At 44.8% G+C, this 27,017-nt stretch overlaps 1 protein-coding gene across 3 annotated transcripts in view; it reads right to left on the bottom strand.

Moving 5' to 3' along the window:
• Positions 1 to 35: 35 nt before the first annotated feature.
• The window catches only part of LOC136002273 (phospholipid-transporting ATPase FetA-like), a 77,334-nt gene continuing 50,352 nt past the window's right edge, over positions 36 to 27,017 (bottom strand). For 2 of the 3 annotated variants that reach the window (XM_065657173.1, XM_065657172.1), the window contains exons 15-28: positions 26,313 to 26,478; positions 25,321 to 25,509; positions 24,328 to 24,443; positions 22,703 to 22,867; positions 20,139 to 20,250; positions 18,997 to 19,102; positions 18,325 to 18,472; positions 14,926 to 15,109; positions 11,700 to 11,923; positions 9,598 to 9,681; positions 8,438 to 8,683; positions 7,588 to 7,726; positions 5,566 to 5,696; positions 36 to 2,837 (exon numbers count right to left, since the gene is read on the bottom strand). In XM_065657173.1, the coding sequence (XP_065513245.1) occupies positions 2,616 to 2,837; positions 5,566 to 5,696; positions 7,588 to 7,726; positions 8,438 to 8,683; positions 9,598 to 9,681; positions 11,700 to 11,923; positions 14,926 to 15,109; positions 18,325 to 18,472; positions 18,997 to 19,102; positions 20,139 to 20,250; positions 22,703 to 22,867; positions 24,328 to 24,443; positions 25,321 to 25,509; positions 26,313 to 26,478 (2,232 nt within the window). In that variant the 3' untranslated portion in view covers positions 36 to 2,615. Of the gene's footprint in view, positions 2,838 to 5,565; positions 5,697 to 7,587; positions 7,727 to 8,437; positions 8,684 to 8,846; positions 8,905 to 9,597; positions 9,682 to 11,699; positions 11,924 to 14,925; positions 15,110 to 18,324; positions 18,473 to 18,996; positions 19,103 to 20,138; positions 20,251 to 22,702; positions 22,868 to 24,327; positions 24,444 to 25,320; positions 25,510 to 26,312; positions 26,479 to 27,017 lie in introns of those variants that run through there. The other variant, XM_065657174.1, reaches the window with a different exon arrangement.

Raw genomic sequence — 27,017 nt, 5'->3', positions numbered from 1 at the left:
TCACAGACTCGCAACGGAATCAGTCATCCCCATATTTTATTTTTTTTTTCCTTTTAAAAAAATTATTTTACAAAATCAGGAGCGATGTAGGACAGACATCACTGCTAGCTGATATATTTCATATGCTGATCTCGTCAAATCACTGAAATATTTGTATCCGAAGCAAATTCACCAGCAGCTCTATTATCCCCTGTGCGTCCTATGCAGCATCTGCAAGTTCGCTTCAGCCAGAAGGTGAATGCTTTGCCCTTAAACCGTATGAGAAGAATGACACAGTCTCAGAGTCGCCTTGCTTTGTCAGCAAAAGGTCTGCCTCTGCTACTCTGCATCGTATTCTGCTGCATTACATCCTAGGAACAGCTTTGATAGGACTCTCAGCCCACAGACCAGGCTGGGTATCGTAGGGATGTCTGTTTAACTGCATAAATTCCCCATTTTCCTCTAGCCCCAGGGAGGCTGACTGTGAAACCCACAATCCTCATCAGAAAGCCATGATTGTCTGTGCAAAGTGAATGCTAAATCAGAGACCGGTGACAAGCACTATCACAGTGGTTTCCTCAGTCAGGGTGCAGGCTCTCACTTTACTCAGGTATCTCCTTGCAGGAGAGACCAATGATTAGAATTTGGTCCTTCCCTAGCAAGCAGCTCCTGGATGCTGAAGTCTGGATCCAGTCCCAGTTCTAGTTTTGCACTGGCTATGCTGAAATGTAATACCACAGTTTGCAACGACCCTCCCAAAGCAGCAGGTGCGACAGAATCTTTTTTCGGTGCTGGGGTAAATGCTGGGAGATGAAACCTTCTATTAAAGCTTCAACCTTTTATTAAAGCTTCTTAGTAACTGCTGAAACTGGGACCACAGGCAGCAAGGTGTTACATGCAGATCAGATGTAATAGGGACATGGCTGGCCTGTTGCCATCATACATTGCTTCCATCGATAGCTCAGACTCGAGGCAGAGAGCTACCAATAAATACCAGATGGTTACTGTGCAAAAAAATCCAGTTCAAAACAAGACAAGAGTCTACATTTGTATAGAAGCACCATAAAAAAACCAACAAACCAGCAAATGCTGCTTAGTCCTCTGCACAAAAAAGCTTCATTTAGACAGCTCAGCAGTGCTGGCAGGACAGACTCTCATGCTGCCACGCTGGCCTTCCACCCACTAACCCTGCTGCTTATGGAGCTGGTGTAACAAAACAGTGAGCAAATCCCAGTCCCCCAGGATAACCATGTCTTTGGCTGTGTCTGTGCATCTCAGGTCCCTCTGCTGGCAGTCAGGCTGGTAGGATTTTCAGCTCTCTGCAGATGGTGGTTCACAGATGAGCCATTCTCAAATAAAGTATTAGCCAGCACAGCGAAACTCTGTAGAGGCCCCCAAGCCTTCACTAAGTTCCTCTGAAACTTGACCCACATCACTCATCAGGGAGGGTGAGGGAGCCACTGGGTCATGCTTCATCCCTTACACTGAGCAACAGCACGAGTGGAGCAGGACACCCTCCACTATCCATGAAATAGCATCTCTGCCTCTGATACTGCTCGAGTGATCTCCATCAAGTCAAACGTGCGTGTGCCTCAGCCTGTTTTGGTGGGAGAGACACTGGGTGCCAGCAGTTCAGATGAGCCCTAACCGTGTCTTGGCCTTCTCACGGCTAGATTTTATGGCTTGACTCTTATGGCAGCCTGAGCTGCTTCTGCCCTTTGAGTCTAAATGAAATGGCTGTGGCCGAGCTACGAAACCTGAGAGGGCTCTGAGGACAATGATCTCTTTACAAGAGCAGATTTGCAATGCAGATAAAACAGGGCAGGCCGATGAATGCCAAGTCCTTGTCCCTTGACCAACTAAGGGTTTCTCTGAGCTTGCAGCACTTCCTGACTGCAGATGCGGGAAGATGCTGGTATTTGGTCACTGGCCATCTCTTGAGAAACTGGATTAACAGTTAGTTTGGAAGGAGGTTATTTCCAACTCATGCCTTTCAGAGTGCCTGTATACAGTTAAAAGACTAAAAAATTACACATATTACAAAGATCGGGGATTTGGGGGTTGTGTGGCTGGACCTAAGGCACACTTGGGGTCAATACTGTCACCCCAGTAATACAGCCAGGAGTGGATTTATGACAAAAATAAAGGCACATGAATGAGAAAGACATCACCAATTCAGCCTTTCCCTCAGCCTGGACTTCTCTTTGCTCTGAGGTATGTAGTTAAAGGGAGGGAAAAAAATAAAATAGCATTATGAACAATCTCAAGGAGCAGAGATGCCTTCCGCAGTATGTTCTCTCTTGTTCCATGGACACCCTCTGGGATACCATGAAATAGCTCTTATTCACCCTGCCTGCCTTCCATGGCAGCAGCACACGTCTTTGGAAAAGAAGTTGGAGTCAGAGCACGCATGTGGGTGAAAGGAGAGGCCCAAGTCCTTGATTTGGTACCCCAGAGGGCAGAGCTCTGAGCCACCACTGGCTCGATGCTTTGCAGGGAGCATGACCTCCTCTCCTGATAGCCCTTTATTTTGGTTTGCTTTGGGTTTTTTTGTTGTTTTCTTCTTTGTTGTTTGTTTGTTTGGGTTTAGGGGTTTGTTTTGTGGTTTTGTTGTTGGTTGGTTACTTGCTTGTTTTTTACAGTCCTTTGTGTTTATATTTGTCACTATTTGGTGAAAATGTTCCTGTTGTGGCAAAAGGTGATTTTGGCCGCATGTTTCTTCCAGACATAATGAGTGCTCCAAAGCCATGCTGGTGGGAGAAGGCATAACCGGAGCGGCGGGTGCTAGTCCGACGCAGGCGTCTCTTGGGTGAGGGTGGAGGTGGCCGCTTTTTGTCTTCTTTGATCTTGAGCAGGACCTGAAATCAGAAAATGAGATGGAAAACATGGGAAGTGCATCATTATTCACAAGAACAGTAAGAGAAGAACAAAGGAAGGGAAACAGAAACAGAGGTCCAAAGCCAAAAATTATTGACAGCACAGAGGGATGGCAGGAGGGGTTGTGGAGCAGGAACTGAACTGGCAGCACAGAATGGCAGCCTGGTAAAAGAAAAAGACAATCTTATCCTAAAAGGCATTAATGGGAGTATCATCTGTAAGTCATGGAAAGGGATAATTTCAGTGTATTTGTCCTCACAGCTCTTAGATGCTTTGGTTGTTGTATTACTGCAACTCCTTCAGTCAAATAACCCAAAATGTGAAAGTCATCTCAACAATAATCAATAGTCCAGAAAACAAATAAGGAGGCATTTAAGAACTGGCTTACTCAATCTAGAAAACAGACTACTAAAGGGGATCTCTGATACATAAAAGCTTTTCATGATAAGAATGGTGATCGATAGACTCTCATATTCCTTGGCAGAAGGGAAAGAAATAATGCACTTTATTTGCAGGTAGTGGGCTCTCTGCTCCCACATGGCCACCAAGATCATCTGCAGAAAAGCATCTTTTCAGAAAAGGGCTGTCAAAGGCAGGAAGCCAGTGCTGAGTGCCAGTGGGTCAGCAGAATCACCAGCTGCCGGACCACTGCACTTTTGGCTTGGGGCAATGGCAGCCATTGCTGCCATTACTTGGCCTCTCTAAACATCAGGTCTGTATTTAAGTTCCTGTCATTCTGACAGCTGAGGATCTCCATACAGCAGGACACACAAACACTCCTCTCCTGTAACAATTCACTTCCCAGAGGAGGTAGAAAAGTAAAGCAATTTTGCACTAGAGAGAGATGCTCAACCCAGGCACTGAGGCTGGAATTCTGGGTGACAGCTTTGTTGGACTTCCACTCAACTGAAGGGTAAACTCAGCCCATTTTCACACACCTGAACTGCCTCTGTGTCCTGGGGACCCCCCTACCTAGCAGTCTTCTCTAGCACCCACCTACCCCCTCTGCAAGGGCTGAGAATTCCCCTTCACTCCTTCTCCAACAGTCCTGGAGCACCTGGGGAGTTTCGCAGACATCCCAAGGATGACCAGGGCAGCCACTGAGGAGCACACCCTTGGCACTGTGCTCAGACAGTCGTGTCTCACAGCTCGGTGCAGGAAGACGAAGGAAGCACCAGGTGGCAGCAGCATTTAGCAGATGCTCCTCTTCGGAAGCAACTCCGGAAAGCTGTGTTTATGCTGATCTTCTGGAGAAGTCCATTGGCTGTAGTGAGCTATGTGGTCGCAGAATCACAGAATGGTTGGAGTTGGAAGTAACCTCTGGAGAACATCTAGTCCAACCCACCTGCTAAAGCAGGTTATCCAGAGCAGGGAATGTGTCCAGGTGGGTTTTGAATGTCTCCAGAGAAGGAGACTTCACGACCTCTCTGGGCAGCCTGTTCCAGGGCTCTGGCGTCCTCAGAGTAAACGATTTTCTCCACATATTCAGAAGGAACCTCCTGTGTTTCAGTCTGTGCCCATTGCCCCTCATCCTATCTTTGGGCATCACTGAAAAGAGTCTGGTCCATCCTCTCGACACCTGCCCTTGAGATATTTATCAGCATTGATAAGGTCCCCTCTCAGCTTCTCTTCTCCAGGCTGAACAGACCCAGGTCTCTCTGTCTCTCCTCATAAGAAAGATGCTCCAGACCCCTCAGCATCTTTGTAGCCCTCCGATGGACTCCCTCCAGTAATTCCTTGTCCTTCTTAAACAGGGGAGCCCAGACTGGACACAAAACTCCAGATAATAAACTTCAGCTGAAGAAGCCCAGGTGAGCTTCTCTGTTGCAACCAAATTCTCTCATCCCTTATCATTTAGAAGAATGCAATTAACAATGTGTTTTCTCCTTAAGGGATACATGTGTAACTTAAGAGACTGTGCAGCAGAGATACCACAGTCACTGGACCTCAGGAAAGACGCTGCTTTCTGAGCTACAAACCCACCATCTTTCCACAGGAGGAACAGAGCAGCGAGCTCAGGCTCCTGCAAACCTCTGCCAGCTCCCTGAGGCAGGGCTACAGTCCACACCATACACAAAGTACCAGGTTCATCAGTCTTAAATGAGCAAGGGAGTCACCTGCAGAAGATCCTTGAGAAGGTTAAGGGGGGCAAGTTTCTCAGTGATGTCTCTGGCATAAGCTATTCATCTCTCACAGCTTCTCCTTGCCCTAATGGCCTCATATTCATATTCCTAGGGGTAGGAGGGCAGCTGGCTTCAGAGGGGGCATAAAACCATTGGCTACCAATGAAGTAAATTCTGAAGTAAAAAAAATCCCCAGCAAACAAGTATGCCTGGGTGGAGAGTGAAGGGCTGTGGTCTGCCAGGATAAAAACTGCACAGCAGCAGGGCGGGAGGAACAGGCCACTCCTTTGCCACTGAGCCACAGCACTTAAACCCTGCACCTAAAAATAGTGCAGCTTCCTTGCTCCAGTGCAATCTAATCCACAGCTGAATAATCTCAGCCTTGGTCCCAGCTGCAGATGGTTTGAACTGTGCCAAACCCCGTATTCAATCCTCCTTCTCAAGGGACTAGGGGACAGACGGATGGCAGCACTTGTACCTATAGGGACATGGACTCTGAGCAATGCTCAAGCCCATGCATTATGGTTCCACAGTAAGCTCAGGTAGTAGTAAGCAGGATTTCTGGCTTGATAAGGTATGTCCTTACTTTATCGCTGGGAGTTGGCTTTAACTGAGTCTTCAGGAACCGAAAGCCAACCACAGGCAGCACACAGAGGGTGATGCTGAGGAAGATTGCTAGCCACACATTTGGCTGGCTGAGGGTGTTTCGAGCCGTACCTGAAAAATAAAAGTGTGATTAAAACTGTGACAGCAGCACCTCTCACCATCATTCACCTGAACCTTTCACTCTCTGTGATCCTGAAGCACTCAGTGAACAGATGAAAATATAAAGCAGACACCATCTCCAATAATTAAATCAGCTTGCTCTAAACAGGACAGCAATACTGGTAACACTGAGATAAGCAAAGAAAAATGCAGCATCCAGACAACTGAAGCAACTCAGGGAGACAAGGATGTCAGAGTGAATGCCTAATCTCTTTACAAAGAGTCAAGTCACTGCAAATGACTGATACAAATGTCCAGGAGACCTTTTTGAGCAGCACTCCAGTGCTCTCATGTTTTGCCAGAACTCTAGTGCAAAAAGGAGGATCACTATCTTCTTACTTTCCAGCACCATTTCCTGAAGCATATGGAGTACTGGCTCTGCCCAGCAGACAACAGGATCACAGCCTTTTATGAAATAAACATGTATTGCCCTGGGTGTTTGCATGGACAGCATACTCGAAAGGGTGTATTGACAGAGCAGCTGCCTTGGGCTGGCGTGACACTGCAACCTTCTTTGAAACAAAAGCACTCACTTCTGGCTTCTCCAAAACTGAAGGAACGTAAGAGAGAACAAACAGTCTGCAAAACTCTGATTACAGGGCTCAGTGATGCTGTCGTTGGCAGTGAAGTTGCTTAATGTTTTCTTTTCAGTTGGCCAAATTCTGCTGTAATACAACTCCACTGAAATTCAAGTAAACAAGTTGTCTCTGTCCAGACCAGAAACACTTTCCTTCAAAATAGTTTCAGACTGAGGCCTTATTAAGAGTCACTCAGCATTATGGCTAATTTGACCTATGTAGTATCAATAGAGCATCAGATAGAGATATCCCTGGCAAGTGAGCTGCTACCTGTCCTTGGAAACTGAACAGACACTCTGTCTTCTTTCACTCAGCACTTTTGACACTAAAAGCCATCTTCCAGTGGCTGTGACCATCTGCTTGGAAAATATATTGCAACAACAGACCTGCATATCACATATTTCTAAAATGGCCAAGCACCTTGATATTGCCGTGAAGAGAGGCACAACAAATCTTGCCTTAACAATTAATCCAGAAATAAAGACACTGATTAATATACTAACCTGAGATTCAGAACAAAAGTCACTGGGATTTTAGAAACAGAGTCTCATTACAATACTGTATCAATATTTGCTATGGATGCAGAGAGCTATTAAAAACCACCTGAATTACTTCGCTACACTTTCATCTTCCTCCCGGTCAAAGTCTCAGGAGATGGACTCATTTTTATACTATCCTTCAATTTTTGCATGTGTTCAGAAATCTGCTACGTAGATTAACTCCAAAGACATGGTCATCACTGGATTTTTTTGTTGTTGGGAATTTGCCATTTAACCTGGCAGAAGGCTCACCATAATCATATGGCATTTTTCTCATGTCTAGCTGAATGTTGTGCTTCTACGCTTTCCTATACCAATATGTTATTTGCAAAAGAACATGCACTCTTCTGCAAACAAAATGCTGCTAGATATCTGTATGTGTCCATCTATAAGTGTGTCCACCTAGAAACAGAATATAAAAGAGCTGCAGAAAGCATTCCAGCCAGCTCAGTGGGTTTATTTAAAGGTTCATTCCTGTGTCTGCCTGTGAATGTGCATTCTTATGCAAGGAAGTGAATGTAGCACAGTTCACCAGCATGGACAGGATTCAAAGTAAGCATTCCCAGTAGCCCTCAGAAATATCCTGGCATTTCTTGTAGAAAAGGCAATCAATATATTCTGTTATTGCCTACAGAGAGGCAATAACATGTACTAGAAATACTCGACAGATTTAAGCCCTGCAGTGTGCCCATTTTGAGTGCAATCCAAATTTGTCCTAGGGCTTACCAATGAATGGAAAGGAGGCTGTGAAGATCATGTACATGCCATCACTATACATGGTGAAGGTGATAGCAAAGTAAACAGAAAGGCTGCCCCAGATGAAGAACTGGTTCACAACTGTCCAGTAAGAGGTGTCCAAGCCAATCTGAAAGAACAGAGCAATATAGTTATTGTCAGTGCTTTCATTATTTAGCAGATCTGTGCTGAACACAGGTAGAGATCTTGTCCTCTTCTTTGTACCCCTGCCCCCAAGACTGTTATTCATTCAAGTTTCAAGAAACACCAAGACACAGATCATAGGATGATGTGACACCATTCAAAGTAAGGGAGGTGTTATTGACTGGCTTTTCTTTTAAGAAATTTCTCTCATCCTGCTAGTACCGTCTGCATTTTATTACCACCCAAGTCTTAGCTATTTCTTCAAGAAAGTACAGCTGCACAATCTGTGTCATGCATAGGGCCAGGCTACAGAGACAGGCTCATGATGGAGATCCTGCAAATAATTGCCTGACAGCAGACAGACAGTCCTATGCTTCAAACCCATCCTGTAAAATAGGAATGAGTCCTTCTTTACTCCCAGCCTTAACTGGTTTTTTTGTTTGTTTTTTTTCTGCTATGACTCTAAACTTGCCAAGGCAAAGAATCTGCATTCCTCTCACCCTGATCTTTCATAACATACAAATCTGTTGTTCTGTTGAACTGAGGAGAGTAATCTGGTGTCAAGAGACTTTTTTTTTTTGCAAGAATGCAAGACGCAGCAGCAAATGCAATGCTATCAAGATCCCAAGCGGCCCTCCAAATGCTGCCTTCATAAAATAACAACTAATTCCTAAAAATGTTACCTGGAATGGCTTACCTGTACAGACACCACAATCAATAAGCAGGTTTGGGCCATCAGTGCAAAGGACTGGTAGTCAGCAATGGCCTTCCCATCACTTCTCATTGTATTGTACATGGCCCCATAGGGGATGAAGAAGAGAATGAGGGAACTGTAAATCCCTTGAAACATGCACTTGACAAATACTATTTTGTTAAAATAGAGGTTTTGCTGGCCAGGCACGTAGAGCTGAGGAAACAGCATGCTCCAACGATCATCCACATCCTGAAAGTAGAGTGGAGATGGTCAGATTTTCTGACACCTACCCAACCAACCACACAAGATCATTTAGGGTTGCCGCGTCACTGTGACATGCATTTCCATGAGGAAAGGTTTAGCACATAATTCACTCCATTGTGCTGATGAGCATGCCATATCCCAAGATCACCTAGGCACGTTTTCCATGTTGAATTTCACCTTTCTTGTGCTGAGAAAGCTGACAAGTGCTGCAAGAAATAAAAAAGAAGGTATGATTCATCCTAAGCAGACTGCATGGTTTGCTCTCCTGTGAGTTGCCTGGAAGCTAAGAGATAGAAAATACCTTCCCTGGGTCCACACACAGGCAAAGCTGCCTCACCTATATCCCTTAAGTGTCCAGAACTGAACACTGTGAACCTTTGTGGAGTGGCAAGTTCCTACTTATTTAACTTGTAAAAGTCATATAGGAGCAGCTTTATTGCTCCTTTGTCTTGCTGAATAGTGCATGAGATAGAAATGTGTATGTGAAATTACTGCAGGAAGACTGTCACTAGAAAGGCTGAACCTGGAAAACCTGGCTTCAGAGTTCTAGTTCATTCATTGCTCTGTGTGATCATTAAAAAGTCACTTGTCAGACTTCAGGAACAGAGCTTCAGGGGAGCGTTGCAACGGCTGATTTCTCTGTAGTCAACAGCCTAACACAAAGGTCTCATCACACATGGAAACCCACTGGCCAAATCACGATATCCTCTGTGGTGCATCCTTTTTTTTTATTTTTTTGGTGCTCTCAGGTCTCACTGGAAGGAAACTATTTTAGGAGCTACCACAGTAGCAAGCCAACAAATCAGCTGCTTTTCCTTCATGGAACCAGCTCAAAGCACCTGGAGATAAAATCCCTATTAAAAAAAAAAAAAAAATAGAAGTGGTGGTAGAAACAGTACCTGATCGAAGAGGCTCATTCCTAGCACCGGGAGGGAGGTATATACCAAATTGTAAAGCGTAATGAACCACTCATCGTAGACAGTCTAAAGATAAAACAAACAAGCAAATAAACAGAGCATGGAGTTAGCAGAATGGTCCCTTTTCCAGCTCTTCAAAAGCATACACAATTAAATATTGGGACATGCTAATTTGAGACGCCGCTGAGACCAAAATTACCAGGTGACTCAATCTCAGCAGCCCGAAACGCCTCATCGCCATGAGCTGTGTGAACGCACGGGGGAAGGAAGGGTCGCACCCCGGCCCCGTTCGCTCCGCAGCCGGAGCACGACCGCCGCGGCCGCCGGCAGGGGGGGGCCGCGCTCCGCGGCGGGCAGCGCTCCGCTGGCGATCGCAGGCTGCCCGCCCGTCCCAGGGGCTGGGCTGGGGATCGGTTTGTGTTAAACTAACACCAGATTTTTCGCTGCACGGGAGCTGCTCCTCTTGCAAGCTGGTGGAACACACTGGGGGCTAAACTGCCCCGGTGAGGCCGCGTCTGGAATATTGTGTTTAGTTCTGGGCCCCTCAGTTCAAGAAGGACAGGGAACTGCTGGAGAGAGTCCAGCGCAGGGCCACAAAGATGATTAAGGGAGTGGAGCATCTTCATTATAAGGAAAGGCTGAGGGAGCTGGGGCTCTTTGGCTTGGAGGAGACTGAGGGGCAACCTCATTAATGTTTATGAATATGTAAAGGATGAGTGTCGCGAGGATGGAGCCAGGCTCTTCTCGGTGACAACCAATGATAAGACAAGGGGCAATGGGTACAAACCGGAACACAAGAGGTTCCACTTAAATTTGAGAAGAAACTTCTTCTCAGTGAGGGTGACAGACACTGGAACAGGCTGCCCAGGGAGGTTGTGGAGTCTCCTTCTCTGGAGACATTCAAAATCCGCCTGGACACCTTCCCGTGTAACCTCATCTGGGTGTTCCTGCTCTGGCAGGGGGACTGGACTAGATGACCTTTCGAGGTCCCTTCCAATCCCTAACATTCTGTGATTCTGTGTGATTCTGTGAAATGTGCTTATCAGGCAAGTGCGGGGCTTACACAGATGTGGCCAAACTGGTCCAGCCTCTGTGTGATCTCTATCCTTGTTTGGTGGATGTAGGCAGTTTGAACACTTTCAGAAATCCCACAAGGTACCTGTGTGCTTCATAATGCACCTAGTTTTAACTAAGTGGATTATAACTGTCTCCACAGAGAATATGAAGATCATCCAAGCAGGTCCTGAACTGTTGAGAGTTTTATGGATACAGGAATCCATGGTGCTAAGCCTCTCTCAATTCAAAACATCAGAGCTCCTGGATCCTTTATAGATTTCCTATGAGCAGGCTGCTATACTATGTAATTACTGGTCTCATAGATTTCTTGGGCCTTCCTTCACCACACAAGAGAAAAGCTTTCAATGGGCAAGTTCAGAGAAGGGCAGTGAAGCTGGTGAAGGGTCTGGAGCACAAGTCTGTTGAGGAGCAGAAGAAGAGACTGAGGCTGATCAGCCTGGAGAAAAGGAGGCTGAGGGGAGACATTATCACTGTCTGCAACTACCTGAAAGGAGGTTGTAGCATGGAGGCTGTTGGTCTCTTCTCCTGAGTAACAAGTGATAGGATGAGAGGAAATGGCCTCAAGTTGCACCAGGGAAGGTTCAGGTTGGATATTAGGAAAAATTTCTTCATGAAAAGGGTTGTCAGGCGTTGGAGCAGGCTGCCCAGGGAAGTGGTGGAGTCACCATCCCTGGAGATGTTTCAGAAGTGTGTAGATGAAGTTCTTAGGGACGTGGTTTCAAGGTGGACTTGGCAGTGTTAGGTTAATGGTTAAACTCGATGACCTTAAAGGTCTTTTCCAACCAAAATGATTCTATAATTCTATTCTAACTGTCATCAGGCATCCATCCTCTACCAGCAGTACAATGAGAGCAGCAATATCTGCTTTATACAGGAGAAGACGACAGACCTGTGTGCCATGCAGTGAGGTGGAAGCAATGGCTTAGTCTATTTCCTTCTAAAATGTTGCCAGACACTTTGCTTGAAAATGCTAGACATGACCATGACAAAACAGAAGCTGGACCTACCTGTGCTGAGAAGCCAGAGAAGAAGCCATACCAGAAATGCACTAACGTGAAGGCAAAATTCTTGTAGAAGAAGTATTTGAGGAACTTGCACATGCGGATGTAGGACCACCGGCCATGGACCAAGAGCAGGCGCTGCAGGTAACGGAACTGTGCAAAGGAGAAGTCGCTGGACAAGACCGCCTGCATCCCCTCCTGGCCACTGATACCAACCCCGATGTGGGCAGCTGCAACAAGAAGGTTATTGATCATGTAATTACAGTGTGAGTTTTGATTACTCCAGTTTTTGAAAGAATCCCCTGCACTGGGACACTGTGTTAATTCCTTTCCAGCTTTCATGAAAAGTCATATGTAAAGTTACTAAAAGAAAAAAAAAATGGGGCACTAATCCTATTATGATTTTGGCTGTGGTGATACTTTTCCAGTGACTGGGTTTGTATTATTTGAATGAAATTACACCCTCAGTGACAATTTGTATTTTCTCTCCGAATGTTTTATAACTGCATAAATGCTGTTGTTCATAACATCTGCTGATATGAAAAAATAATTTTAATTTATATCGATAGGTGACTTGTATTTACATGCATATATGTCCTTCCAGCAGCCTTAAAAAATCACTCCAGACAAGCAAAATCTTCAAACCCCTTATAGATTTCTCAGACACAGTGCTACAAGGCAGACTGTGGCCTTTTTACATTTCCTAGATTTTATTAGTTCAATCAAATAATTAGATAGACGAGTCACGTCTTTTTTTAATAGTAACTTAGGTTTATTAAACATGGACATAAGTTTAATGTGACAGCTAATTATACAGCTCTAACTAATTAGAACAATCTTGATGGCTGGATGTTGGTTAAATTCAAAAGTTTCCATGGAATAGTAAATTGATAAAATCCCAAAGTCCCAGCCCTCCCATGGGAGGAGTGGTTTAGTTTCTAATTATCATGTACACTTCAACTTGCTTTTCTTATCCTTTCTTTACTGACTGCCTGACTTATCTCCCTTGAAGCTCCCTACTTAGCCTTTTCTTTCTTAATTAAAAGGCTACAGTTAATCAATTCCTACAAATTAACACAAGGAAGATTAGCAATAGGCCCTTCTGAAAAATCTTAATTTCATTATACCTAGTTAGGGGATGTTTTTTCATAAATTCACTGAGGTAATGCAGCATCATATGATGCTCAAGGACGAAGGGGCCTAGAAGCCCTTGATTTATAGCTCAAGGGAGATAATTGACAAATGGCCCTACCACATCAAAATGTTAAAATAAATCATGTAACATTATCCAGATTATTTACAGGCATGAAGATTTTCTTTCTGCATTGCAGACAGGCCCTCTCTGAAACAAACTTCTTTGTTCTTTCCATTCTCTTTGTGATGGTGGCCTTGCAGACACACAGGTGCCCATGTCACAGCCCTGGTGGGCTTTACCTGTTCTAAGGTAGAAACAGAGAAACAGGCAATAAGTGCAACCTTAGCTTCCTGCGATCCTAGAGGTGGGTTGACAGCAAAGGGGCCTCCTGTGTGTCCTGGAAGGCAGAAGACATGAGTAGCCTATAGTGACAGCGCTCTGCAGAAACCTGCCAAAACTTGGGACACTGCCACTTGTTGCCACAAGGAGGGTGGTACAGAAGGCACTCAGATATGTGTTTGTGCTGCTGGGCCACCTCATATTTCAGGTGTTTTCAGGCACTGGAAGAGGCTGGCCAGGGAAGTGGTTGAGTCACCATCCCTGGAGGTGTTTAAAAGAAACGTTGATGAGGTTCTTAGGGACATGGTTGAGTGACAGTGTTAGGTTAACAGTTGGACTCGATGATCTGATGGAACAACTTATCCTTGGCGCCATCTCAAGGCCTATCAAGGATAAGAGGGTCATTAGGGGCAGTCAACATGGCTTCACCAAGGGGAAGTCGTGCTTCACCAACCTCACAGCCTTTTATGAGGACATAACGAGGCAGATAGATGATGGCAGAGTAGTAGATGTGGTCTACTTTGACTTCAGTAAAGCATTTGACAGTCTCCCACAGCATCCTTGCTGCTAAACTGAGGAAGTGTGGTCTGGACAATCGAGTAGTGAGGTGGACTGTGAACTAGCTGAAGGAAAGAAGCCAGAGAGTTGTGGTCAATGGGACAGAGTCTAGTTGGAGGCCTGTATCTAGTGGAGTGCCTCAAGGGTCAGTTCTGGGACCAGTACTATTCAATATATTCATCAATGACTTGGATGAGGGAATTGAGTGCACTGTCAGCAAGTTTGCTGATGACACCAAGCTGGGAGGAGTGGCTGACACACCAGAGGGCTGTGCTGCCATCCAGCGAGACCTGGACAAGCTGAAGAGTGGGACAGGGAGAAATTTAATGAAATATAACAAGGGCAAGTGTAGAGTCTTGCATCTGGGCAGGAACAACCCCAGGTCCCAGTATAAGTTGGGGAGCGACCTGTTAGAGAGCAGCGTAGGGGAAAGGGACCTGGGGGTCCTGGTGGGCAGCAGGATGACCATGAGCCAGCACTGTGCCCTTGTGGCCAGGAAGGCCAATGGCATCCTGGGGTGTATTAGAAGGGGGGTGGTTAGTAGGTCCAGAGAGGTTCTCCTTCCCCTCTACTCTGCCCTGGTGAGACCTCATCTGGAATATTGTGTCCGGTTCTGGGCCCCTCAGTTCAAGAAGGACAGGGAACTGCTGGAGAGAGTCCAGCGCAGGGCCACAAAGATGATTAAGGGAGTGGAGCATCTCCCTTATGAGGAAAGGCTGAGGGAGCTGGGGCTCTTTAGTTTGGAGAAGAGGAGACTGAGGGGTGACCTCATTAATGTTTATGAATATGTAAAGGGTGAGTGTCGCAAGGATGGAGCCAGGCTCTTCTTGGTGACAACCAATGATAAGACAAAGGGTAATGGGTGCAAACTGGAACACAAGAGGTTCCACTTAAATATGAGAAGAAACTTCTTCTCAGTGAGAGTAACAGAACACTGGAACAGGCTGCCCAGGGAGATTGTGAAGTCTCCTTCTTTGGAGACATTCAAAACCTGCCTGGACGCCTTCCTGTGTAACCTCATCTGGGTGTTCCTGCTCTGGCAGCGGGATTGGACTAGATGATCCCTTGAGGTCCCTTCCAATCCCTAACATTCTGTGATTCTGTGACTTCTGTCTCTTCCAAACATAATGATTCTATGATATAGCAAATACATTGGTGAGTCAGTTTGCTAGAACATGCCGGCTGTCAGCCATCACTCACTTTTGATCATGCTGACATCATTGGCACCATCTCCAATTGCCAGTGTCACAGCCTTCTTGTACTTCTTCACCAGCTCCACGACCTGGGCTTTCTGCAGCGGCGTCACCCGGCAGCAGATCACTACTTTGCACATACAAGCAGTTCTCACTAGCTCCAGCTCCAGATTCCCTTCCAGTGCATAAGCCTGAGAAGAAGGAGCAAAGGAGGTGTTCAGGTCAGACTAACAGCAACCTGCGGGCTGACAATGAGGATGCAGCGGGATAGAAATGAGAACTGAGCTAGTTCTTCCACTTGTATTCAGTGGAAGGAAAGTATGTGGTACCCCAAGTGAATCCACCCGTTTAGTTGTAGGGAGCATCCACACAGCACAACATGAAACCACACAACACACACCTACAAGCTTGCACCTTGGATTCTTCACAGCTGGATTTGCACAACAGCTGCTCTGGCTGATGTAACCTGACAGTGCAGCAGAAGTGTCAGACAATAGGATCACTAAACTAACACAGCTGCTGGGCGTGAGACAACCTCGCATATCTCCATGTAAATCTCTGCTCATCCCTCTTGGTTTATTTTTTAAGCTCTGAGAGATCCGTGGTATAAATGGAGGGTATTTCAATTTGGGAGTACTTAATTAAACAAACAAACAAACAAACATGGAAGAAGCTGAGCTTAGGTGGGCGTGACAAAGCAAAACACAAAGCCAGGGAGAAGGCAACTTTGCTGTGAGTGCTGACCTTTTAAATCAGTCAGCCATGTTATTTCTGTTCTGGAAACACAGAGATAATTGGATGTCTGGTCGCTCCTCCAGCTTCGCACAAGAGAAAAGGAGCAGTGTTAGGTTTTGTTATTTCTTTTAGGTCATGCTTTTTGGCTTTGTTCTTTGATGTGTCTTCTCTGTAGACATGCATGCAAAGAATCTACAAGGTTCTCTCCTCCTCAGAGCCATTACAGCAGGTGCACTGTCCTTTCTGCAGACAATCCTTAGGCTAGATACCCTTTCTTCTTGAAACAGAGCTATGAGTCAGCAGCACTCCTGCTTCCATCTGGTCCATGGCAGGTAGGCTTGCTCAGCAAGATACCTTTTCATGGTTTAGCTTCAGTACTGGCGGGTCACTGCTGTTAGAGGTGGCTTTTGCCACAACATCCTCACTGCACAGCACTAGCAAAACATTATCACATAGTATATTCGTGGTATTACACACAAAGCAACTACTTATATGATGATGCCGTTACAGATGCTGTTGTGCTTCTGTTTGTTTGCTTAGTTTAAGCAAGACAACCCATGTGCCTAGCCCCAGAGCAGCCATTGCACCCATCTACACATAGGCGTAGCATGGGGTAGAGCAGATGCTATGCTGGAGTGGGACAGTATTAGCACTGTTACCATTTTCAGGCTCTAGGTTCACAGAAATACATAACATATAGTTGTGTCCACACTGTCCTTGTGGCCCACACCCAGGAGAAAGCCACGGTGTTGGTGAATCTGGCTGTGTCCTCTCTGTTGCAGGCTATATGGGTTGGTTGCTCCTGTACAGCCCAGGTTTGAATTTCTTTGTGTGGTACATATCTCCTTGCCGGGGTGTGGGTGAGTGTGTAGTTTTCCAGGAATAAAAATAAAGCTTTGTCACTGCCAGTGGTGCTTTTATAGCACCGTACTCAGGTCTGTCCTGCAGGCTGAAGGTATGGAGCAGGAGCAGGCAGGGGCTTGCAGGTGGCTGGGATGTCAGAGGATTCGCTCATGCAGAAGTACCAAACTTGATAGAGCTCTTGTCTGTTTTGCAGTGGGGATCTAAATGGGATTAAGGCCCTGGAGTTAAAGAGGGCGCAAGTGTAAAAGAGGGAGAGGGTGCACTTGACAACATAGACACTGCCTGAAAGTGTCCCGTATAGTCCAAGCTCTGTATACAGGGCATGCAAGCCAAAAAAGGAGCAAGATGAGATTCTTTTAATAGTAACTTGCTGGGCTGGTACAGAGCTGGGAGTTAAATTTGCTGGACTGCCATCAAGAGAGGTAGCAAACCGAGGGAAGAGAAGCATCTTCTCTCTGAAAGGCAGCACCTCCCAGCTCTTTCCATATCTACCTATTTGCTTCCCCTGTAATCCAGGAAATTAAAACACAGTAGATAAATAAACCTGATCTAGATTAAGCCTTCCTCCTAGACAGGTTGAAATGTATCTAAATTTTGGGGTTTTTTTTCTATAACCTGTTCTAAAAAATTTCAAAGGGTGGAAAATCTACTCCAGTGCTTCACTGTTCTCACCAGGAAGACGTTTCACCTAAAAATCTCTTCGCTCAGTTTAATTCCATTACTTCATTTACCTGTTATGATTTGAAAAGTATTACCAAGACTGATCAGCATCCTTCAGGCTCAGAAATCCTCTCTCCATTTTCTCTTATGCTTTCCAGATCATGCATGAGTACTCTTACAGTTTTCTTTGTACTCTCTCTAGTTGGTCTATATTTTTTCAAAGAAAATGGCCCAAAGTTAAATAATTTCAGCTAAGACTTTATCAATGCCAAATGAAGGAGGAGGCTTCCTTCACAAGTCTTACAGATGATGCTTTTACATACATCTCTCTGATTTTATATGTGTGTAGTCCATTATGTGAAAGTGGACTACACACATTTGCTCTTACAGAATTGCATTCTCCATTGTTCCAAAGTATTTCTCCAACTTCTTAAAATTGTTTTAAAATCTAATTTTCTACTCCATCATGCCTGTGGTTTCTCCCACCCTGATGTCCTGTGCTCTTTTTTTAAGCAGTTAATGAAAACACTGAATATCAAACAGATGTGGGATAGCCCCCTGCAGATGCCACTTAACTGTTGCTGTAGATCAACAGTGAGCTCTTGAAAGTCATACTTTCTAAGCTGTCTTGCATCTGTCACTTAACAACTTCATCTAGACTGTGTTAGTTCAGTTTGCTTGGAAGAACGTCATGGGAGAGAGCATCAAACAATTTATTAGTTAAGTTATAGGATATATATCCTGCCTGTCAAATATATTTGTTATCAGGTATATTTGTTAGAATGTGTTCTTGTCATACTTGACACACATGTCTCATGTTAACTTATCTTCTTGCTGCATCCATAAGCTGTCTGATTATGTTTCTGGTATGTTTCTGGAAGTGCAAATTGATCCCGCTACTCTACCCCTCCTGTTCACCTAGCATCAGGGTAAACTCTTCCCTGTTCCAGTCTTTTGAAACCGTGTTCATCACCTTTGATGCCTCCAGTAACCACTGAGTCCAATTTTCAATTAGGAAAAAAAATAAAAACAAAACCACGGTTCTCTAGAACTAAATTTTTAAAGCACTTTCAGACTTGCAGTGTGCCCCTATCACATTAAGTTCTTAAGAGAACTCAGCCCTAACATGACTCTGAACCTTCCTTACCAGGCTGTGGCCAGTGATAACCAGACCATACACTCCATTTGCTTGTTCATCAGGTAAAATTTTGGGGTTTTTTGGTGATTTTTCAAACTGAATGTTGAGTTCATCACTGTCCAGAAAGGAGTCTGGCTTCATCTTTTTCCTTGCATTCCTAAAAAAAAATACAGAGTAATAATGGCAAGCTTGCAAAGACATGTATGTTTTATTAAATCAACTTTATGAAAATTAAAAAAAATTGATGCTTCCTTTTGATAGTTTAGTTCAATTTTCCCTGTATCCCTACAACAACATGCATGGATAAGCTTCTGGTTTTTGTGCAGACCACCAATATGCTCCTGAAACTCTAAAAGGTGTGTGCTAAACCTGTGCTGATTTAAAGTCAAACAAATAATCTGAATGCCATGAAGGACAGTATCCCAAAGAGCATCCCAATTTTCTATGTATATTGTGTGGCAAACACCTAATTCAACAGAAAATGACTGAAAAACCTTCTCATTTTCACTGATGCCAAAGAACTTGTGTCTACTAAGGAGGCTATGGCAGAAGGCAAATTTCCAGATAGTGCTAGAAAAGGACCATATCCAAAGGACCACAATATGGAGGAATAGCAATAGCTATAGTTTTCCATTCCAGTGTCAGGGCACAGCAATGAAGACATATATTTCAGCCGTTTACCTCAGCTCATTAAGTACGTCATCAGATGTGCTGCCTTCAATAATGAAAACATCATCCATGTCATCATAGAGCAAGTTGCAGGAGTAACCAATATTCATTGCTGTCTCTGGGAAAGATAAAACCAGGAAGATGATCCATCTTAGCAGCCGCAAACTTGCACACCATCTCTGTGGCCTTTTTACACACATGACAAAAGCTCTCTTTCTCACTCTTTCAGAGTCAACAGCTTAAGAGAGTCAGGAGAGTCACATTAATGGACATGGCAGCAAATCTCCCCTAAGTGGCCACAGAAAAAAAAATTCTGCCAAAATGAAGTCTTAAACCACCCTTTGGCCAATACACTTGAAGTAACAAAAAATATCTCATGCTGATTCCAAAATTTTTTTCAGGATATTATCTTTCTCTCCCCCTACTCCCAGAAAAGCCTCAAACCATAGTTCTGAAGAAGAACATCAAGACATTTTGTTCAGAAAATTTGGGGGAAAAAAAGTATTTTGGTATTTCATGAGCAGGACTACTACATTCAGAACATGACAAAACTAAAATGTTTCATTTTTCTCAAAAATTGTCTTCTCATTTCTCACATGAAAGCACGTGCAAACACTTTTGGCCTCCCTGAAACATCATTGTTTCAGTGAAGTTGCTTTTTTTCCAAAAGAATTTACTTGAGTCTATTCACATTTCTCTCCAGTTCAATGCTTTCTCCAAAAGTCCGTGTTTCCTGCATTTCTATTCTGGATCATTAATGCCAGGACCAAATTGAAACAGACCCAACATCCATGTTAGCATTAAAGTTTCTGGAACACAGGACAAGATGTTTTCCACCTTCTTCACCAAGATGGTCAACTGTACTAAATTGACACCTTTTCAAAGCACATGGCAGGGACTATGGGATGCTCCTTGTCACATCTCTAAAGGCAAAGGATGCTCCTTCCAGCCTCAGGACAGGAATTAAGAACAGGCACTACCTACAGTTACCTGGTCTAATTCCAGATAACTGGAGTTTTGCCTAGCTGACAATGAAGAAAAGCCCTGTAAGTTTGTCCTCTGTAAAGTTTTTCAAAGGAGAAAGAATGAGAACATAGCAGAATTATCCCACCAGTGGGAGAGAAGAGAAACATCCAAAAGTGTAGCCCCTTTACCTTGCTTGTCTCCAGTGAGAACCCATATCTTAATGTTGGCTTTGGCAAGAGTCTCAATTGTCTGTGGGACTCCGTCTTGTAACTTGTCCTCAATCGCCGTGGCACCTAGCAGCTTAACAGAAAATGGCAGGGAACTGGTAAGTTTTCCCATTGCTAGCAAAGGAGAAAGCATTAGGCCTCCAGCTAATTATTCAGGCAAACAAAAACACAGGAGTAGGGCTGTACTAATTTTCATTCTCCCTCAGCAAATTTAGGGTACAGAGTAGAGCCCCAATCCTACAAATGTTCTAGTCTCCAATCCTCCAGGCTCAGCTGGATCATGAACGTGCAGGAAATTACCTGCCAGCATGTTTGCAGACCTGCAAGTCCCCTTCACAGCAGATAGAGCTGTCACTGAGGGACAAGATCAGATGTGGATCTGTGTCCCCAAACCTCCACATGTGTCCTCTAGTGTGCAGCTTGATCCCAGCCATATTGCGCTACCACAGTCATACAGCTGCTAAGCATCCTCTCGAGCGCACAACAGACCTGTCCCCACCTTGTTTTACACTGTCACACAACTAAACCACAGATGGCTCAGGACACAAACCTTCATTACTTTAAAGTAAAGCTTTAAAGTAAAGCTTTTTCTGCATTTTGGAGATACTTGGTGGCTTTAACCTGCTGTCAAAGGAACATGAAATTTTCATCACTAGCTCAGGTTTAGACAGCATCTGCTACCACGTACCTCCTGCTGTTGGGAGACTAAATTCAGTGGTTGGCTTTAAGCCCAAGATCCCTTTTGGCTTCCCAGGATATTCATCATTCATCAGCTATGAGGGTTATCAATGTAGATAACAGCTCTGAGGTAACTTCTCTATAGGGTCCTCAAAACTGCACAATCCACATTTCACAGCAGTAGATCCTGGTCAAGCTAGTGAGAGCTTACATGCTTGTAGCATACAAAGCCACCTCCTGGGAGTACCTGCTCATCCTTGGCATCCTGAGTCTGAGCTGGAAGCTCAAAGATGGACGCTGATGCTCATATGCTCAGAAACAGAGAACAAGGGCGTGCACTCCCCACAGCCATTGTCTTGCTGGAGCTGCAGAAGCCACAATAGTATTGTTGACAGGCCTTTGCCTCTCTGCCCACGACCTGATGTAAGAGCAGCTGGTGGGACGATCGTGATGCCTTCCTGACTGCGGATCTTCCTTAGTTTTTAGGTCAACCAATTATAAATACTATTTTTACTACTATTCTCTGAATTTAACCATGTTCCAACCCTGTTCTTCCTTGTCCTTACATCCTTACTCCCCCAAAGGACCTTTATCAGGAGTCTGCCACACAGAGGGACCTCTGCTCTTGCCCATCAACCTGATTATGATATTTGACAGTCCTCTGCGTCTCCACAAGACCCTTCTACTTCCTTGCTGACTCAGGCTCCTACACCCAATCTCTGTCACAAGCCAGGATTTCCTGCACCTGCCCTCTGTCTCTCCCTGAAGCACCTTCGGGAAGTCAAGTCACTCCTGTACAGAGTACAGAGAAGAGTCTGGTGTAAAGAGTGTTTTCTTCTGAGCCATATTTCTTCCTGCTGCGCATCCATGACCTCTTCTCTACTCACACTATGAGCTTCATAAACATTCCTTGCAAAGCAGTTGGCTCCTTAACCTCCTAAACCTCCATATCTTTCCTGCTTTGGACACAACCCACGCAGCATTTGCACAAAGCATTCTCTGGACTAGAGGGTTAGCATTTTCCCAGACCAGACCCAGAAGGGCAGTAGGCCCTGCTCCATGGACTATACGACTTCCAGAGGTCAGCAGCTCCTTGCCTCATATTTGCTTCTTCCCAGGCCCTGCTGGCATCCTGAGCATAAAGCTAATGGAAGGAGCAACAGCACATTTCCCAGGATTTCCAAGATTTCAGGAAAGCACTGCTGCGAGTGCAAAAGCTGAATTGCTTCCCCTCAGATCCCACACATCCTTTTAATTCATTATTCACAGCTCTAAAACACAGGCAGACCCCCCAGGGCATTCAAAATCTGTAACAACACTCATGGAGAAAAGAATGACTTGAAGATCACAGTTTAACCCTTTTTCAAATTGACACAAACATGTCCACGGACATCATCTCCTCATCCTGCCCAGGGCTGCAAGAACAAAGAAGACACTCTCTGAAAAGGAGGGGCACTGGGGATTATTCACTGCCTGACATTTCAAAGACAGGAAAATAAATAGATCAGCCATTTGCACATACAAAGGATCACTACAAAATATTTGTGTCCACGTCAGCTCCCTCCGGCTCTGGTATGTCACTTCATCACGAGAAAGCTACTCTGACACCCACATGAGTTAAAATAAAACCATTCCCCTGCACTGGTGGCTGACACCCCAGTTACAGGCTCCTGATGGAGGTGCCAGTGAAAACCCAGGACTGCCGTATTCTCAACCGCTCCCGTCACACAACCCACTGAGCTGTTTGCAGAGCAATGTTTACCGAACTCATACTGAGCTGTTTATTGACAAACCACCATCCTCACTGCCTCCCCCAGAGCTTGGCCCAGATTCCCTGAAACACCAACCATCAGGTCTTTTTCAATCTCTTCATATAACTCCGACAATTTATCTTCCCGTCCTTCCAAGGCAGTGCTTGCTTCGTGGTGACGCCTGATCCAGTCCTGAAAGTAGTCTTCATCCAAGTTTTTATAGGCCACCACGAGTGTCCTCAGACCTTCACCAGCAAACTCCTGCGAGACAGTGGTGAGGCAGAATCAGTCAAAAAAAAGCAGTTTGCTCACCCAGGCTTATAAAGGACCTTCAGAAAGTAAATGGCTATTTGTAAAAGCTTATTGCCTGAAGTTTGCAGAGAAAAGGTGAAAAAAATCACACCTTAGACCACAAACCTTAGGGTACTTTTTAAAAACTACTTCCAGACCACTTTATCATTGCCATCCATGGTCCTTACAAAGAACAAATTCCAAAGAGCTTTCCTACTTTCTGGCTCTAAAGCTTGACATTAACCACATAGTTGTTTCCCAGGTTTGCATTTCTCAACATAAGGTTCAGAACAGTGAAACCTAAATAAACACTGAACACAGCCTTGAATTTTGGACCTGGGCTCAACATTTTGAGGGTACAAATGCCGGCTGAAAGGTACAATGTGAGCAGTCAGTCATGATAACTCAGCAAGTCCTCGTAAGTGTGCTTTCTGCAGATATATTATTGACAGTAAGAATCTCACTGTTCGGTGGAATAACAGAGATCTCTCTGTGAAAAGTGAGGTGTTCCCCCCAGGCTTGAAGTAAAGGCACATCAGGCTACATCCACAGCTCTGCTCTGCCCTTGCTCTCACCAGCAACTTTCTCTGGCTGCCCCAGGCAGTGAGCAGAGATGTTAATGCTATTACACAACCCTCTGGCAAAACTTTCTGTTATCCTGTGCTCTGCACTGTACCAGCAGGATCTGGCATCACAAGGGGGAGCAAATGTTAGCCAAAACATCCACCTGGTGCACACCAACAACAATGTAAAAGGCCACAAGTTTGAGTGATGCATTTGTCTTCCTACACAGTCAATATGCCCCTATATGGCCTAGAAGAAGGGGGAGTGAGCAGGTCCCAGTACCTGCTCAGTCCTTTCTGACTGAGACCTCTTGGATCACACTCACTGCAATCTGAATTGTATTCAAGAAGGTAAACAGCTCTGTGGCCCTTTACTGATCAACTGAATTATTCTCATCCAAGTCAGGCTTGAACGCATCAGGTGCATGTGTTGTAGAGTAACAGCAGATTTGGATGGAATTTAGCTGCCAAAATACAGATGTGTAGTGCCATTTCAGGTGTTTCACCTATTCTGCCTAGCTTCCAGCTCCTAATCCATAGAAATACAAGTCTTCTGAATGTCCAGCAATGTATTTGCCATTCGTGTTCAGATGTCCTGGATATCCTAGGGCAGTTCAAATGGTAGCTGGTGCCCATGCTTAGGCAACTGACTTGAGACCTAAGGCTTTATAAATCGATTTGCTTCTCCATTCCCCACAAAAAAAACCCAATCACTCAATTAAACAATGAATCAAACAAACAAACAAAAAACTAGTGCTTGGGTGCTGCTTTTGCAACCTGTTTTTTTCCTAATACAAAGTACATTTCCATGCCTGGACAAAAGGAAACCATCAAATGCAGAGATGTCATGCAGAATGAAACACTTACATTCAGGTGTTCTGTGGTCTCCTCTTTGAGAGAGTCGCAGGATGAATGAAGCAGTTCATAAAGAATGGTGTCAGCTCCCTTGCAGTACAAAGTCAAGTCACCTTCTGGGCTCCGCACTATGAGGAAGAGGAAGAGAAATGCTACAAATCCCAGACTTGAGGCACTTGAGATTCACAGCTTTCACGTCAAAACAAATAAAGGTTTTTAGAGGTGTCCAAACTGTGCCAAATGTTGGCAGCCTCACAGGAATCAAGACAGGCTTTGCTTAGAACAGAAGACAGCGTAACTATTCTTCACATTAGCGGTAGCAGCATAGGCAACTGTACTCTGATTGCACTTGTCTGAGCAGATGATCTGATAAACTACATGGTTCCTACAGGCAGGACATTTGTCCTTCAGGTAGGACATTTGTGTTCAAAAGTCAGGAACAACTTGTTCTTATGGAACTGGTCCTGCTGCTCTATTGCTCCTACCAGTAAAGGTACTACCACTCTCTAGCCACAGTTATGATATTCCAATTTCTGAAATATCTGAGGACATTGGAGGGTTAATAAAGGCCAGATGAGGTTTCTTGAATAATTTCTCAATTTTCCTCTCAGGAAAGTGAGCTTCTCTACCTATCCTTGCATTCTTCTTTCCGGCTTTCTCAGATTTTGCTGCTAATTTTGAAGGTGATTAGAAAGAAGGTCTTTCCTGCACTTTCATGAGGGAGGTAAGATATGCAAAAAGCTTAGTGTCTTCAGCCGGCTGCTGCATCATTGTAGTCCAGATGTTAAGATGTTCTCCCACCAGCCTAAATTCAGTATTTAATATAATACCACTGTTGCTGTGTAATTGAAAAGTCACAGCAGCCCATCTCAAGTGCTCAGAAATAAATGTTATTCAGAAAGCATTGCAAAGGAGGTCTCCTAGGAAAAGGCATCACAGCAAGATGAGGGCCAACTTGAAAGCCGAAAAAGTCAGGAAGTAAAGAAGGGAGCAAAGGGAACATACCAATAACAGACATTCGCTTGCGAACATTATTGAAATCAAGAATAGCCAGGAGTTTGTAGATTTTTGTCTCTCCCATTTCCACGACAGTGATGGTCTCTGGTGTGCGAGCCCGGAACACAAATCCAAAGTTTCTGGCAGCAGTGACGAGGGCTCCCTCATCAGGAGATTGTGCCTGATACACCAAGTTACCTGACATGCAAGGGGGAAAAAAAAAAAAAAAAATCATGTGGTTTCTGACTCTTTTCTGAGGCTAAACGAATATAAAATCAAAGACATTGTATAGCAGTTAACCCTTTGCTTTTCTGTCTATCCCCAGAGGTGTAGCACTAAAAAGAACTTTATGTCCACAGGTCTCCATCAAGTCCCACAAACACCTCCTCCAGGACAGGGCAAGAGATCCCCTAGACTCTTTTGGGGATTTTTGTCACTCTCTTCAGAGTCCAACAGATCTCACTGAGAGGACAACTTCCTTGGGTTTAACCCCTTCTAGTTACATCTGAATATATTTTTCTCATGAGTATTTTCACCTTGTATGTGTCAATGGCTATAGATTTTAAACCATGATTTTTCCCATCTGAGATTAGAAGAGACTGACCCAGTACCCACAGGAACACTGAGTGAGCAGAGCTAAAGAGTCTCTGGTGGATAGGTGCTCTGTGCTCTTTGCTTTATGGGACTTGGTGAAGGGCAGAGGAAGAATGGGGCAAGCCATCTGCCACCTCAGGGAAGCTGTGGCACCTGCAACTTCTGCACTCCAGAAATGTGGTGTTTGCAGCAGTGTCAGCTCCACCACAGGAACACACAGGGACTGGGGGCCCTGGTCCTTTCTCTTCCCATGTGGCATCTCCAAAGACACTGATTTACGTGTAGCCATATACTACAGAAAATCACCAAGGAGCCAAAAGGACCAATAACAGCTTCTGCAGAGAGAAGACATACTGTCGTGCAGGGTGAACATAACCACTCAGCTTGATGCCTTTGACAGTCCTCACCTTCCTTCTTCTCTTCTGGCATCACTGTGTGGCAAAGTGAGAGCAGCCGGAAGAACCTGTGCGTCGGGACATCACTCAGCTTCACAGCTTCCACCAGGCTATGGTCATAGAAGGCAAACTTTGGGTCGGCTAACTGGTTGTATGAGAAATCAACCTTCTCTGTGTTCTGCAAAAACATGGTTTGGTGTTATTTGCGGAGACCTCTCATGCTCCCACCATAGGACCCCTCTCTTACATTTACAAAGGGCTTTCTCCTGTAGGGCTGTTCATGACAGAGACTGATGAGTCTAAATAAGTGGGAGGTCATGAAAGCTACTGAACCACAGGAGAGGACAGGCACTTGGGGTGCTGTTCAAAGCAGCACTCAGGCTGAGAACCTGATTAGCTAAAGATGGCTCTCCGTAAGATAGCAAATGCTCCTGCAGGGTCCCTGCCAAAGGATTTCTATAGCAAAGAAATTCCTGCCTTTGACACACGCCTGCTTGGTGGCATCATGCTCCTGATTTTAGTGGCTGCCTGTGACAGGGGAATGTGGAAGCCCCATTTAAAACAGTTCAAGAGGCTGTGTTGCTCACCCTATTCTCCTAAAACAAGAAAAAAAACCATGATATGGAAAAAGACGACAGACAAGGGATGTAAAGGTTCGGCTTCACAGGCACTGCCCATTTTGTATAAATACAAGGAGCCCCAAGCAGAGGGAAACAT

Source organism: Caloenas nicobarica, chromosome Z (assembly GCF_036013445.1).
Source record: "Caloenas nicobarica isolate bCalNic1 chromosome Z, bCalNic1.hap1, whole genome shotgun sequence".
NCBI lineage: Eukaryota > Metazoa > Chordata > Aves > Columbiformes > Columbidae > Caloenas > Caloenas nicobarica.
This window is presented reverse-complemented; position numbering and strand designations above follow the sequence as displayed.